This window comes from Neolamprologus brichardi, chromosome 5 (genome assembly GCF_056152115.1).
Source record: "Neolamprologus brichardi isolate AB-2024 chromosome 5, ASM5615211v1, whole genome shotgun sequence".
Taxonomy (NCBI): Eukaryota; Metazoa; Chordata; class Actinopteri; order Cichliformes; family Cichlidae; genus Neolamprologus; species Neolamprologus brichardi.
In genome coordinates this window covers 19,815,425-19,831,377 of record NC_142108.1, presented here as the reverse complement: position 1 = coordinate 19,831,377, position 15,953 = coordinate 19,815,425, and the positions used below count along the sequence as shown (strand labels likewise).

At 37.4% G+C, this 15,953-nt stretch overlaps 1 protein-coding gene across 1 annotated transcript; it reads left to right on the top strand.

The window, feature by feature from the left end:
- Positions 1 to 218: 218 nt before the first annotated feature.
- On the top strand, positions 219 to 15,592 carry LOC102793020 (caM kinase-like vesicle-associated protein). The gene is made up of 11 exons (XM_006783141.2): positions 219 to 489; positions 8,231 to 8,367; positions 9,073 to 9,204; positions 10,432 to 10,506; positions 10,637 to 10,775; positions 10,918 to 11,038; positions 11,145 to 11,220; positions 11,342 to 11,478; positions 12,693 to 12,771; positions 12,882 to 12,969; positions 13,980 to 15,592. Exons 2-11 carry the CDS (start codon positions 8,273 to 8,275, stop codon positions 14,259 to 14,261), a joined length of 1,224 nt encoding a protein of 407 aa, XP_006783204.1. The 5' UTR covers positions 219 to 489; positions 8,231 to 8,272; the 3' UTR covers positions 14,262 to 15,592.
- The last annotated feature ends 361 nt before the right edge of the window (positions 15,593 to 15,953 follow it).

Genomic DNA, 15,953 nt, shown 5'->3' with positions numbered 1-15,953 from the left:
TGCACCGTCCTTTCTTCAGGGATGAAAGAAATCTAATGAAAGGAAATGGCCATTTAAAATGGAATTACTTCCAGTCTTCCTCGTGAAAGTAGCAACGAGATTTTCGTTCTATAAAAAAAGAAGAAGCTTTTTTTTCCTGTTCCTCCTTCCCCATTTTGAGACATCTCCCTAAATATATTTTGCTTTCAAAACATAATTGATGCAGTGGTGCACGTATATAGTGCTCCAAACACTGCTACACAGTGAGTCGCACTCGCGCGCACACACGCTTCCCCTCCTTTCTGCATCATAGTCCGCGGTTACCATCAAACGTTCACGTAATACTCCCGTGAATACGCTGACTTGTTGGAAACGCTCGAGTATCTTATATCTCTGTGATAGCACGCTGGGACATCAGTGGATGCATCCAAAGAAAAGTGAAGCCGCAGTCAAATACTCGAATATTACGCAAAGACTTGGATTACCGAGTACCAGTTGACTTCGTTGAAGGTAAGTGAGTACAGTTTGCGTAATTTGGATTAGTGTCATAAGACTGCAAAACACTGAAAAAAAAAACGATAAGTGAAATTGTTGAGGGATGTTCCCCGAGGTTTATTTATTCAGTAACGCTAATGACCGTCTTTGATACCAAAACACAACACAGCGAAGATGTTTTGAAAACTTTTGGAGGAATTAAACATTTTGGTAGGAATAGCAGACATTCTCACGTGATTTCAGAAAACAGCAGGATCGGTGACATCGGACGAACCTGTGCTAAGCGCATTTTTTGAGCTATGCATAAACTGTTAAACCTGCATGAGCTATTGGGCTGTCAGTGTATTCCTATAGGAAGACTAATAACAGTGAAATCGGTTTTGCTGCCGATGGCAAGTTTGCCTATACTCCTCATTATCATAACTTAATTCAAAATCTAAAATTTTTGAAGCGGTAGTTCACAGACTTGCTCAAACTGCGCTCCAGATTTACATAAGGCGTCTTCTCCCTGCACTCAGACTGCAGTACTTCTTCAGTTCACATTTTAACAGTCTCGCGGTGTCCATGCCTCCTTGTCATTATTTGTCATCTTTTCACAGCCAGCGAGCTTACAATCCCCACTTACTTTGGCCACCACTTCTTACACCCCAGAAGGAGGGAGAGTGCTTTGACGTTTTGAACACTTTCCCAGAAGAAGCACAACAGTCCAAGTGACGGTCTCCTAGAATAAACCATTTTAAAAAAAGAAAGCCATAAGGGTGCCCTTGTATACCTGTAGTGGCTCTTGAAAGGATTGCAGTGACGTGTCATTTTAGTCATTACGGATTTGGATCAATTATACAGCATTACAAGAGTGGGAATTTGTAATTAGCGCACAGAAGTTTGGGAAACCTGGTGCAGAAAACAAGATACTTGATACAATGATACAGTGATAAGAGATGCTGTGTTTAAATGCAGAATTTGGAAATGCATATTAGAATGTGCATGTATGAATATCCGGTATTTACATATATTTACAAACAGAGGTGTAGACACACCACACTCTGCTTTGGTGGTTCTTTTTTCCAAGAAACAGTAAAAGATTCATCACTGAGAAGAGTGTGGAAAGGGCTTACCTGAAGAGAGCTGTGGTTTTCAGTTCATGTAGCAAGCTATACACTGAATTTAATATTTCTATGCAGTGGTGCATTCCAGTAGGTTAAAGTAGCTGTCTGATAACTGGGTCATACACCGCTCTGGTATAGTGTCAGAGTATTGTGGTGAACAAGCTTCAGTATCTTTCTCGATTAATTACCTCGGTTAATATTTTTGAAGTTTTGTTCTGTAAACTCTTTTAATAGAGTTTCGGTCACATGAAGTGGCAGTGGTTTTGGGGAGTAATGCCAGTGAGAGCACAGAGAGCTGTTCTGTACAGACAGTGCCACAATGCATACTGTAGCTCTTGGAAACCATGGCAACAAAACAACATCAGAAGAAAGTGGTAAGATGAGCCAGTGATGCTTCAGAAAAGAGTTGAATGGTACGAGTCAATGCATTGCACAAGCAAGCACAAAAAAAGGACTGATTCACACTCAACAATTTTCTCCACCTCACTGGACCTGCCGTTCGAGGAGGGGTGGGGTGGGGTGGGTTGGGACAAAACAAACACTTTTCTTTTGCCTGTGTTCATTTCTGCCTTAATGTGTCAGAAAATGAAAAATGTAAATGTGTGCTTTGCATTCACAGCTAGCAAGAGGGACATTTTAATCATAAATGAAGCATTACAAGCTAAAATATTTGGCTCAGATACTATCACTGCCATCTGCCCCCTGTCACCAAGCAGTTTCCTTTGAAGAGCCTCAGCTGTGGCCAAATCCACAGCTCTGGCCTGCTGCCACTGTCTCACATGGCTTTGACAAACAATCCAATTCCAAAATAGCAGCAAGAAACATTTATTTAAAAATAAATATATAAATAAATAAGGAATAAATAAGGACGCTTATAGTCATGTCTGTAAAATGTCACGGGCAAACCTAACAACAAAAGCACAGTAAAAGAAAAAAAAATGTTCTCCAGACCCCCCCCACCCAAAAAAAAAAAGGTTTATGTTCTTCCAAACTGCCTTCAGAGGTTGTCAGTTGTTACCTCCTACACAAACACACCCATTACATTGTGAAGTATGCGTACTAGTGGTCTACTAGAACATAAAACAAGTAAACAAGGCAACAACAGTAAATAGTATCCGTAAAATGAGCGTCTGCTTTGGGGAAAATCGGTACACATCATCCAATTTCCATCACAGTTGTTCAACATGACTCAGCATATCAATTATGCTGCTTAGAAGACCAAAAGAGACAAAGCTTTATTACAGTGAAACAACATACAGTTATAAGATGGATTATAAATACAATGTCACTGCAGGAACATTGAACATGTAATGTCTTAGTATTTTAGGGTTTATTAGATAATAGTTTATTTAATAAAGCAAAATGAGTGAAGCATAACACATAAAAACACATGAAATTACTTCATGTACATATTCATGATGCCAATTCATTAAATTACAAAAAAAAGACTATTGCAAACTGAAATCAGTAAATTCATGAAATCTAATTTTTATTTCAGATGTTTTTAAAATTAAAATTATAAACTTCTGGCACTGTGTTGAACTCGGCATTTTAACACATAAAATAAAATATACAAATCTTTTCCACCCAGCTCCACAGTCATACTTTTTTTTTTACTGAATGCAGATGATGGTTATTATTTTTAGCCATATTTAAACTTAACACGTTCATGCAATTCAGGCACTGCAGCCTAGGTGAGACTGCTTAAAAACACTGATTATTTTAAAATTCTGATACATTGCTGTCATTTTTAACTGCTAGAATATAATGCATAATGCAAATTTCCAGGCTTTTTTTTTTTCTCAAACTCACATCAGCATGAACAGAACAAAACGCAGAAATGCCTCATCCCTCAAAGATTTTATTTTGAATTATAATAGTCCCCTAAGGTTAGGCAGTGTTGTGCAACTGCTGGAACGCATTGTGAAAAAGTGCCATCCATCCTCATTAATCTTATTCTTCAAAAATTAGACCGGTGGTAGGCAGCTGAGATGTGCCCTAGGATGATATTTACAGACAAAGGCTTATATTTTAGTACCCTTTGTGGCAGGGCCATGTCCAGTTGGTAATGTGTTCCAGATGTATGTAATTTATTTTCCTTAATAAAGGGTCAGTGGGAGCATTATGCGACTGCAGCTCTATGACTCAGTGTACTCACAGTTTCATTTTTGTAACATACATACATTTCATCCCACTGTCACTATCAATAAAACAACTGCAACTCCAGCTAGTGAATAACAACAACAAAGTCAATGAAAAGGACAGAGACCTAAACACAAATTGCTTCTTGGTTTCTTGTCAGATATTATACATCACATTCAAGTTCAGGGGGATCATTTTTTCTTTTTCTTTATACATTTTTGACCTTTTTGTTCACTTTTGTTTAAATCCCATTTCAGCATAGAAATGGGAGGTTTTTTGTGTTTGGTTTTTAATGTTGCAAAACCTCTGTAAAAAAAGGTGTCTATTCAAAACCCACGCATCACGACTGTCAGCTTTGTAGGCTGTATATTAAAGTTGTTATTACTGAAAACAAAATAACCTGAACTATCACTTTATGCTACCAATCAGCAGCTGGACAGTGACATCATTTTTTTTTATTAATTCGTTTTCTAATCACACCGCTCTGCCTTTGTCATTATTCACCAAGGGTGTCGCTAGTTACATTTTTCTTTTTTTAAGTTGAGCTCAGCGACTTAATTTGAGACATAATTTACATCCCCATTACTGAAGAGCACTTCATTCAGCTCTTTCAAAAAGCATAGATAAAAGACCCCTGACTCAGCAATAGTCAAGTGTCTTCTGTCTTTTTTTTTTCTGTCTTCTGCTGAAGAACTGCTTCTTATCTCAAAGATTGCTTCGAAAGGGGAAAAACATGTGCACACAAAATTCTGCCCAACTTGCCATATTTCTGTTTATTGTTTGCTGAGCCGTCCTGTGACTCAAGCTTATGAGAACAGGTGTAGGGATCTGTGATTCATTGTGAGGTCTGATAATTGTATTAACTGGTCTGACATCCGCCTTACCTTCTAATTCTGCTTGGCATTCATGATATCGTCTGTCTTTCTGCGGTAGCTATTGGCTGCGTGGTGAGAAACAGAGGCCATGAGATGAAATGCTTGTTTCTTAAAACTCTGGTCAGACCTTACTAAATATGCTTGTGGCCTAGTTTTTGTTCAAGCCCTTTTATAAGTGAGGGTAAATAGGATCATGAATTCTGGTTGAATAAACACAAACAATAAAAGCAAAATGTGTGTGTTTGTGTCCTCATGTATGTAGTATGTGTTCTTCCATTGGTCTAAATGAGCCTTACAGGACTGCTGTATGTATAATGAAAAGAAATTATTCTGATACCGAGACAACAGAGTTGTATCAATCTGAGTGAGAGAAAATGCTAATGGTGAGTCTGGGTATTATTCTTGTCAGATTCATGCAGAGGATGTGATTTAGCTTGGGCATATCTTTCAAACGCTTCCCATACTCTAGAAGTGAAAGCTCGCCCCTTTAGGACAGAGGAGAGCCACGCTGTTGTGTTCTGCATTTTCACCAGGCAAATGGTAAACTGAAGTATGGAATTGTTTAGGCTAGAGCTCTGCAGGAGGAGATGGATCGTGTGCTTTTAGTTTGCAGCACTCTCGGTCTTTCACTCACCCCCCAGGAAACATCTTCTGCTTGTGCACACTGAAGAAAAAACACAACCTTGAGTAAAGTCTGGGATGGACTTAAATAACAAAAAAGTAATGGCTGAAAAGAAGAGACTTGATCCCTTTGGCTACTCCAAGTTGACCCCCACCTTCACTTTAGCGTGCTCAAAATAAAAGTGGCCTGTTTGTAGTCAAAGAGTGGGTGGATTACTTTTTACCACATAAGTAACAGTGACTTAGAAATGCTGGTAACTTGCATAATGTGTCCGCATTCCTATTTACACACAATTACATAGTTCTTAAACTAATAATAGTTGTACTGTAACTACCTACTGCATTGCTTACTAATGTACTAATGATATGAACCTCATGCGTCAAAAATTTTACAGTACATACAGGTAGAGATAGAAGATGTGTAAAAAATGCAATAAAGGTCATCTGCTGAAGTCTAATAAAGGATGCTGCATTTTAGAATTGTTATCAATTTGTTTACTGAAAGAGCACTTTGCAAACACAAAATCCAAGCGATAAAGAAGTTGGAAAATGTGTCTTTCCACTAAACCACTAAATAGCCTTATGGTGACATATTAACCTGACTTATGTCATTTCTTAGATTGCTTAAAAAGAAGCTAAAATTTGGAATATCGCTAGGAAAGATAAGGAGTTCAGATACTGCAGCATCACTATCTCACATAGATGTCTTTGGAGAGTCACCTTGAGAACATTTGGTCATCTATACCATCCCAGTGTCTTTGACTCGAGGGTGCTATCTTGATTCACAATTACTCTTAAGCAATACATTGTTAAAAAGTGCACTGAAAGAACATCTTCTTAAAATATGTTACACCTTGCTGTACTACAGATATTACTGGATGCAGCAGCTGGGAGAAATCGTTATCTCTGGTCTTGACTGAGGCTATCACTCAACACCTCAGTCAGAATTTTTGTACTCCCACTCTTCTGCACTGGCTGCTACTTCCATTGTAAGGCCTGCCAAAAAAAATAGTCTGTTATCCACACACAGATCCTATGTCATCAGTAATTTTAGCTGGGAGTTGTGGACTTGTTCAGCTGCATCAGATCACGTTATCAGAATGTAAAGTTATGTGTAATTTCAAAGCAAAGTTTGAGTTCTAACCTAGAATTGACACCAGAAGCCCAGCTGGTAAACACTTTGACCACCAGCTGCTTGCACTGATCTCACAAGACAGAAAGTCTCTAAGCAAAGTAGATAACTAATTCAAAGCAAAGGCGAAACACAAAATGCCATTGCTCTGAGAACACGTTATAGCAAATGATCCAGTGTTAGATCACTCTGTGTCCATAAAAGTGCTCCAATTTTCATGATGAAAAAAAAGCAGCGGGGTTATGTAGCCAGGCTGTGAAATTGGCATAGAAACCTGTTAGAGGAATTCATGTGGGTGAATTTAATTTATTGGGCTTTTTGTGGCATACAGTTGGAAATGTCATCCTGCATGCAGTCATTTATCCTACAGTTAAGGATTTATGTTGTTATGTATTTGTAAGCTCTGTTATTTTGGTCATCAGAGAGACCAGTGCACTCAAAGTGTTTTGTATTTATGAAAGCTGTAGGTTATTTATGATGTATGATTGACATATTTAGTAAAAGTTTTTTTTCCCATATAATAAAAATTCTCACATTTATGTTGTTTATCTTACAACATATCAAGATTTGTGTTATAGAAAATTAATTGGTGGTTCAGAACCTGGGATTTCTGCAGAACTGAGTTAAATAAAACCTGCATGAAAATACACTGGTAACCTGTCCAGGCTGTACCCAGGATTTCAGCTTTTCACTCTTTTGTCCTGTAACATCTCTGATGGGCTCCAGCCAGTCAATCGCCACCAATGCATGGATGGATGGATCACATACATGATGTGTGTGGAAGCTGTTGTTCACGGAACATGGAGAACTAATACACATTGTTGGAACCTGTCAGTGTTTTGACTCATACCATAAAATTACTGTATAAATCACAGACTATATTATTAGAGTCTAAATTGCTTTACATTACTCTGTTGGTGTCCTTGGGAAGATTGACCAAAAACAGATAAGCATTTAATAAATTATCCTATGTGATTTCACATTTTCCAGCATTATAATATTTGTCTGACACACAGTTACGTATTCGAACGAAGGCACTAAACTTCTTTTTGGGAAACCATGTGGCTTACACTGCATGTTATTCATTAGTTTTGTGATCATAAACTACCACTTACTTTGTTGTAGTACAGTACTTGGACAATAATATTATTCTCTAATAGATTTTCTCATATATTTTCTTAATTCTTATAATTGAATTCTTCCTACTGGTTGACAGTGAACATGTACGGGTTTATATGTTAATATTGTGGTGTTTTCTCTTGTTATTTCAAAGCCAACAGGGCAACAGCTTTTCCAAATTTTAAGCATTTTAGCATATACAAAAGCAGAAAAAATGTCAGCTGTTGCACAAGGTCAGATCCACCTGAATATTCTTTACTGCAGAAAACAAACAAATGAAAGCCGCTGCTCCTGCAGTACAGGGCTGACTCACTGCAGGATGGAAAGAAGCACGCTTGCCGGTCTCACTGAGTTCCCCGAAGAAGATTACTGAAATTTTTAATTTTTATGTTGTGTTGCTCTTGTGGTAATTTGAAATAATTTGCTCCCACAAGCTCAATTATGCCTGCCTAGTCTCAGATGTACAACCAAAAAGATTCCAGAGAAAGAGAGTTTTGCTTCCTGCAAATGTGTGCACTGATTTACTGCATTTACTCATTTAATGCTAAACGCATCACTGAGAAACCATTCCCCCCATTTCTTTTAGTGTCATTAATGAAACAGTTTATTTCTTTCTCAAGTAATTTTTAGCACAGCTTTTAAAACTCGTGTGCAATAATGTTGTTTACAGTATTTAGCAAATACTATGTACTATGCTGATATCTTTCAAAACAAAGCTATACTCATATGTTATCTCTTCACTTATTACCCATCGTTGGCAGGTTGTGTTGGCAAGATATTCCCCGGCTAGGGCACGAGCTGCCATGCCATTTGGCTGTTTGACACTCGGGGAGAAGAAGGATTACAACAGTCCCTCAGAGGTGACCGACAAGTATGACCTCGGACAAATTGTTAAATCGTGAGTAAATTTTTCCCTATCTGAATGCTGACAAGTGTGTACAGAGTAGGGATGGACCGATCCGATATCACGTATCGGTATCGCTCCGATACTGACGTAAATTACTGGATCGGATATCGGAGAGAAATAAAAATGCAATCTGATCCATTAAATATCACAAAAGCACCTCACAAAACTTGCGACATGGCATAACTCAGCTCATAACCTTAGCACGTCGGAGCAGTATGCCTCACGTGACAGAGCGGCTGTGGCGTGCGAGACCTGTCGGTGGTCTGATTGAGCATTTAGAGCCTCGCTACATGCTGCCAAACCGGCATTTCATCTCCAAGAAAGTTATCCCAGAGAGAAGTAAAGCAAGTGTGTAAGTTCATCTCTGAATGTTTGTAAAGCATTCCCACGTTAAGCTTAACAACCGATATATGGAGCAACTGCCTCTTCTCTCTCCCTCCCTCTCCTGTTGCTACTTCAATCATGAAACTAATCAGTGATCAGCTGATCGGCTTTTCTGTCTCTCTTGTTTGTTTTTGGCCCGCAAACAGTTTTATTCATTAAAAAAATACACTATATCGGATTCATATCGGTATCGGCAGATATCCAAATTTATGATATCGGTATCGGACATAAAAAAGTGGTATCATGCCATCTCTAGTACAGACTTTGACTCATAATATGATATATGTTTGCTTTTTTTCCATATTGACACAGAGAGGAGTTTTGTGAGATATTCCGGGCGAAGGACCGGAACACCTTAAAGATGTACACATGCAAAAAGTTCCACAAAAAGGATGGAAGGAAAGTCAGGAAAGCTGCCAAGAATGAGATTAAGATCTTGAAGATGTAAGTAAAGTATGGCGCTGCTCATTTCAGAGCTTTAGGGGTGTGGAAGCCACCTGGCAGTGAAGCAAAGCTGATGTGAAATGACCATTTATCTCTGAGTTCAGCCAAAAATACCAAAAAGGGCGCATTGTGGTGAAAAAGCCAAAATATTCAAGTTTGGTATATTGCAAAAGTGACAAACAGAGTAAAGTCAAGTAAAGTCAGATTGCAAGTTTCATACATATTTGTTTTTGCTTAAAGGATAAGTCCGGTGATGTTCAAAATTTACTTACCATCTACCAAGCTGAGAAGTAAACTCCTTAATTTATCCTTTTAATATATATTTATTTTGCAGCCAAATTATGACTTATGCCTTTTTAACATATTGAAAATCTGCTAAAAAAAAAAAAAGAAGAAGAAGAAGAAAAAGAGAGATCAGTGAGCATAACTATTGCAGTAGATGGCATGGCATTACCATAAACATGGGTTTATCCCACATGGACTGCTTTTGTAAATGTTTATTAGAGCACACGATGTGCAGCTTAAATCTAGTGTTTACTGATGAGTAAAAAAAACAAAACTACTGCTCATCACTTTAAAAAAATAAAATAAAAGTAGTGTGTTAGCTGTGCTTTAAGATGAGGTCTTCATTAGTGACAAATGGGTATCGGACCTGACAAAATTAGAACTAAAAACATTTTTGGTTAGGATTTTTCCATTGGGTCTCCCACCATTCTTATCCTGTAAAACGTTATTTTTAAAAGCCTGAGATTCTATGACACGTAACATTCGGTGGGCCTATTGTGATGTCGAAGGACTCAATTGTCACATTTGCATGAAAAATAATACATAATAAAGGTCAACACCACCAGCAACTGACAAGAAATTATAATAACAATCAGCATACTTGGTCCCAAATCAGTTTAATAAGGAATTCATTAGATGTTGATTATTTATGAATCTGGAACTGACATATTATTGTGGTGATTTGTCATTGCTTGACTAAGGCCTGCACTGTTTTAGTTGGTGTTCTAAAAATTCACCCTCTGATGAGCTAGACCGTGGTGATGCCATGCTGGCAGTTTTTGACGTAATGGAAAAAACTGCCTGTTGCAGTTACACAGCTTTACCTTGTTTTATGCTCGTGTTTTACAGAGTACCACTGAGATTTTGTTATCCTTTCTGACTCAGTTATTTCCCATGTAACCTCACCTACGTCACTGCATCTTTCTCCTGTTCCCTTCAAAGGGTAAAACATCATAACATCCTTCAGCTGGTTGACGCCTTCGAAACAAAGAAAGAGTACTTTATTTTCCTGGAGCTGTGAGTAGTTTTGGGGCATTTGTTGCTCACTGTACCTCTCTCACAAAAGAAACGATTTATTGAATCTGTGAAATGTTTTGGAGTATTATCAAAAAGTGACGTACTAAATCTAGGTGTCCTGTTTTGCCAGCGCTACAGGCAGAGAGGTCTTTGACTGGATCTTAGATCAAGGCTACTACTCAGAGAGGGACACCAGCAATGTTATGAGGCAGGTGTTGGAAGCTGTAGCTTACCTGCACTCTCTGAAAATCGTCCACAGAAACCTTAAGGTACTGCACTGCTGACACCTAGTGAAAAACAACAGCATGTCATCACTGGCCAAATAAATTACTGTATGCAGGGACCACCTTGTAATAATGTTGCATTCATATGCTTTCTATGAAACAAACAAACTTTCATTTTCTTAACCAGCTGGAGAACTTGGTCTACTTTAATCGCTTGAAGCACTCCAAAATTGTTATCAGCGACTTCCAGTTGGCAAAACTGGAAAATGGACTCATTAAAGATCCATGTGGGACTCCTGAATATCTTGGTGAGTAAAATCAGTTCAGATCAATAAAATTCATCTTGTACTGCTTTAGTTTTTAACTATAAAGTGCAAACCTGCCAAAATACTTAAAACCTGTTTTTGCTGCTAGCCCCTGAAGTGGTGGCGAGACAGAGATATGGAAGACCCGTGGACTGCTGGGCCATAGGTGTGATCATGTATATACTGTAAGTGACTCATAATGTGCTTAGAGTATCTTGTATTACAAGTTTTGTTTTGTTTTCTTAAGTTAGAGTTTTGTGGAAGAAAGTCTTATTCTTTTATCCTCATTTTTTTCCATGTCATTAGTTTGTCTGGGAACCCTCCTTTTTATGATGATGCTGAAGAAGATGACTCTGATAATCGTGATAAGAATCTATTCCTAAAGATTTTGTCAGGGGATTATGAATTTGATTCCCCATACTGGGATGATATTTCAGACTCTGGTAAGAGACACTCAATGTATTTGACAATTTGTGCAACCTTGTTTTTAAAATTAAAAAAAAAAAAGTTGAGATGCTGTGTAAAATGTAGGAAAAAAAACAGAATGCAAACCAAAAACCAAACAAAAAATCCTGTATGTTCTCACTAGGGGATCAGGACCATTGTTTACCTCAGCCTCAGACAGCAGCAGGCATATATACTCACTACAGACTTCATTAGGTTTACTGACTCTACAGCACATTCAAAAATGCAAAAGTCTAATCATTTATATGGCAGCAAGTCAATGTTAGACATGTAGACATGGTCAAGATGACTTGCTGAAATTCAAAATGAGCATGAGAATTTGCCCCCCCCCCCCCACCCCCACCCAAAACAACTTTGAATGTGGCAATAGTTGTTTGTGCCAGATACGCTGGTCTGAGAGTCACATAAAGAATGTGTTTGACAAAACTGCTGCAACTGCATGATGCTATCATGTTAGTATGAACCAAAATCTCCGATGATTGTTTCCAGCACCTTGTTGAGTCTATGCCATGAAGTCTATGCCAATTAAGGCAGATCTGAATTCAAATGGGGGTCCAGTCCAGTACTGGCAACATATATCTAACAAATTGACTGTATTTGAAGGAAACTTCTATTAGCGGCAGCCTTTTGTGCTTTTAGAGCAAGTGGTAATTTCCCCGAATCAGGATGAAGCATTAGTATAGTATATTAGTATATTATAGTATATTAGTATATTATAGTATATTAGTGCATTAGTTCACTGTTCAAAAACCAGCATCATAGTATATGAGTCAGGTAGTGATTTGGTATGAGCAGCAGTATATGCAAACCATAGCTCAGCACTGTCTAAATATTTTTGAACATAATGCCATAAAGATGTTAGACAATGGACAGAATCCAGCAGTGTGACTTTGTACTAAAAGAGTCAGTAGCATTCACATGACTCGAGTCAGACTAGTTTACTACAGCTGTCTCAAACTGCTACATCTGGTTGGTCTCTCTAAAACACATCCTGAGTTGAGATGTTCAGGTCATCTGCACTCAAGTGATATGCAACCCATATGAATTCACACAGCTCCTGATCTTTTTTGGAAACAAGGTTGCATGTATGTGTGTCTGCAATAGGCAGATTGCAAATGATGTGTCCGAGGTATAAATATTTTTTTTTTATTATTTCTTGTTTGTTTGTTTATTTTACTTGTATTTTTTACAGCCAAAAGCTTAGTGGCATCTTTAATGGAAGTGGATCAAGATCAGCGATTGACGGCACAAGAAGCCATAGCCCATGAATGGTAAAGAACCGAAATCAAATGTAAACAGTACTATAAATACAAGTTAAATTATGAAGTTGTTGAATACATTGGCACTGAAGGAAAATCTCTCTTTTGTTACTTATTTTCAGGATTTCTGGCAATGCTGCCTCAGATAAGAACATCAAGGATGGTGTTTGTGCACAAATTGAAAAGAACTTTGCCAAAGCCAAGTGGAAGGTAGTCCTTCATATGAAGTATACATCATTAAATTAATGCTGTAATGTAATTACATAATTAATGTAATGTTTAGTTTATTACATACATTAAATGCATACGTTATATTCAATTGTAGCCCAGGATCCAACTAGCAGGCTATATCTAGTTGTATAAATTGTCTAAAACATATTTCTTTATCCATAAAATGACGCTTATTTGACTCTGTTTCTTAGAATAGACACACTTCGATGGTACCTGCTTGCTTTCAAACTGTTGGTTGTAGCATTTAAATAATGCTCACTTGGTACCAAGGGGCCCAAAGTGCCAAGAAAATTACCGCAGACTGTTAAACTACCAACGGCAACCTGAATTGTTGACACAAGGAAGAATGCTTTAATGTTGTTTACACAAAATTATGAACCTACAGTCAAACAGGCAACTTTTTCCTAATCTTCTATTGTCCAATGTTGATAAGCCTTGTGAAAAATGTAGCCTCGGTTTCCTGTTTTTAGCTGAGTGGCGTGGCACATGGTGTGGTCTTCAACTGCTCTGTAGCCCATGTCGTTCAAGTTTTGATGTGCATTCAAGACTTGAGTTACTGGTTCCCAGTGTTGCTCAGTGGATCAGAATCAGAATGACATTTATTCCAAAGTTTTTACACAAATTAGAGATATTTTTTGGTGTCATGGTACAAAAAAAAGGGTTCGACAAATAGAATACAATATGGATTATATGTTTTATATGAGTTATATTACATGATTATATATTATATCTTATATTGTATTATAAATACACACAATATAAATATATATAAAGTACCTACAGGTATTAGAATACATCTTGTATGTAGGTAGAGCACAATGCACAAAAGGATATTGCCTACATGTCTAAATACATGAAGATACTGTCATGTGATTGATTTTTGCATTAATGAGTAGTTGAACAGTTGTGCCTAAGGAAGTGGCTAGTGAAGTTGCCAATTTATATTTATTTAACTTATATGAACTAAATTTTGTTTTCGTTACTCACAGAAAGCTGTTAGAGTGACTACTCTCATGAAGAGACTTCGAGCATCTGAGCAGGGCGATTCTGGGGCCACGGGGGCTCCAGCTGACCCCAACGCACCAAGCGGTGCTCCTGCTCCTCCAGCAGGTGGCAGCGACGGCGTTGCCGCCAACATGAAAGGTGGTTGCAGTGAAAAGGCTCCGGAAACACAGACTGCACTCTCCCTGCTCAGTGCAGCCAGACAGGAAGAGCAGGCAAGGTGCAATGGTGATGTTCCTCAAATGTTGCCACAGAGAAAAGGAGACTAGGCCTCAGTCAAACACGTAAGGAGGAGCAACAATCACATGTGCAGTACAGCCAATAAATCTGGCATCATGATATTGTGTCTTTGCCGTCTAAGTTTACCCCCAGTTTGCAGAATTAATCCACAACTCACTTTCATCGTTTTGCATTATGTAATGATTAGTCTTTTCAATAGTGTTCGCCACTCTCCCTTGTTTTGTTGCAAAGTAGGTCTTCTGTTGTGTTTGTTTTCCTTGAGAACTATAAAAAACTCACAGCGTAGTTTAGTGAAATTAACTCAACTTTATTCATCATGCCACTGTATATAGATATATTTGTCTTTGTTTTGGCAAATTGCTACTTTAGCTTCAGAACTTCAGAATCCTCAGAATCCTGAGTTTATATCTTGTGGCCTAAAATTATGAGTTGGTAATTTAACAATACTAAGGTTTATTTCAAAATAAATATATAGAGTTGTATTTAAAAGTCTCTCCAAAATAGACAGCAACACACCATCTCACAGGAAATTGAATATAAAACTAAAAGTCCAAATAAATATTTTTCAGCCGTCTTAAAGATTTCAAACTTGTACAATATGAGTGGTATTCAAATATTTTATGAGACTGTGTAAAAATACAGTGGATTCAATTTGACACCATGACTACTGCCGCGCAACTTTTGACAACTTAGAATTTTAAGGCAGCAAGAAAGCATATGTTTTAAGTTAAAGTGCCTTAATATTTGTTGCAGTCATGTACGAATATGTTTCAAGAGGAACAACTTGATTACATATGCTTACTAAGTTCATTGAAATGTTTTAGCTGTTTTATTTGCGCCTCCGTTTAGAGTCTTTAGCCGCTGTATTGATAATTGTGTTCCGTCCTCTTTGACACTTCATTTAAAACACTGAAAACTAGATGTAGAGCATTCTGTGTGGAGTGATGTTTTAGTTGTTATTGTGTTGTAACTCGTAGCTAGTAAAACTCAGAGTTTATGGCAGAGTCCATATTCTGTACGACTATGTATATTTGAATTGTATGTGCATACATGTGTATTTTTTTTAATTGTGTGTATTTGGCGACCTTTAGCTGAGCTAACAAGTTGCTACAATGTTTGTGAATGAATAAAATGAGCAATACTCCTGTTGCTGAAACAAGCTGACATTCTTCTGAAGTTGCCCTTCACTTATATGATACAGTATTTGATATTTGATTGTGTTGTTATGTTTTGCTTTGTTTTTCAATTAGTATAAGAATCCATGCCATTTGCCCAATGTCAGACCAGATCATCAATTCCAGTAATATTATACCAAGAAAGTGTATTTAATTAAAAACTGTGATAATTGCTAACACAGAAAATAAACAATAGATGCAACAAATGCAAACACATGCACGTTCATAAAATACCCCAGCCAAAATTTATATTGTTCATTGTGCCTGCTTTAGACTTTAGCATGGGGCTTCTATAATTGTCTGTGGTAAATTGGATTTTCAGTAATTTTTGAAAACTTAACTCAATAGGACACCCAATATGAAACTTATTATTATTATTATTATTATTATTATTATTATTATTATTATTATTATTATCGTTGTTGTTGTTGTTGTTGTTGTTGTTGTTATTATTGTTATTATTATTATTATTATGAGGCACTAGCAAAAAGGAGAGGAGGAGGAACTGTAGGTGGCAGAGTGGAAGATGCTTAAATTTTCATTTGA

What these genes read in the sequence shown, in the direction of transcription:
- LOC102793020 (XM_006783141.2), top strand. Translation starts at nt 8,273, where the DNA reads ATGCCATTTGGCTGTTTGACACTCGGGGAGAAGAAGGATTACAACAGT. An exon ending in GAAGCCATAGCCCATGAATG is followed by an intron (nt 12,772 to 12,881) that starts GTAAAGAACCGA and finishes ACTTATTTTCAG; the next exon opens with GATTTCTGGCAATGCTGCCT. An exon ending in TTGCCAAAGCCAAGTGGAAG is followed by an intron (nt 12,970 to 13,979) that starts GTAGTCCTTCAT and finishes CGTTACTCACAG; the next exon opens with AAAGCTGTTAGAGTGACTAC.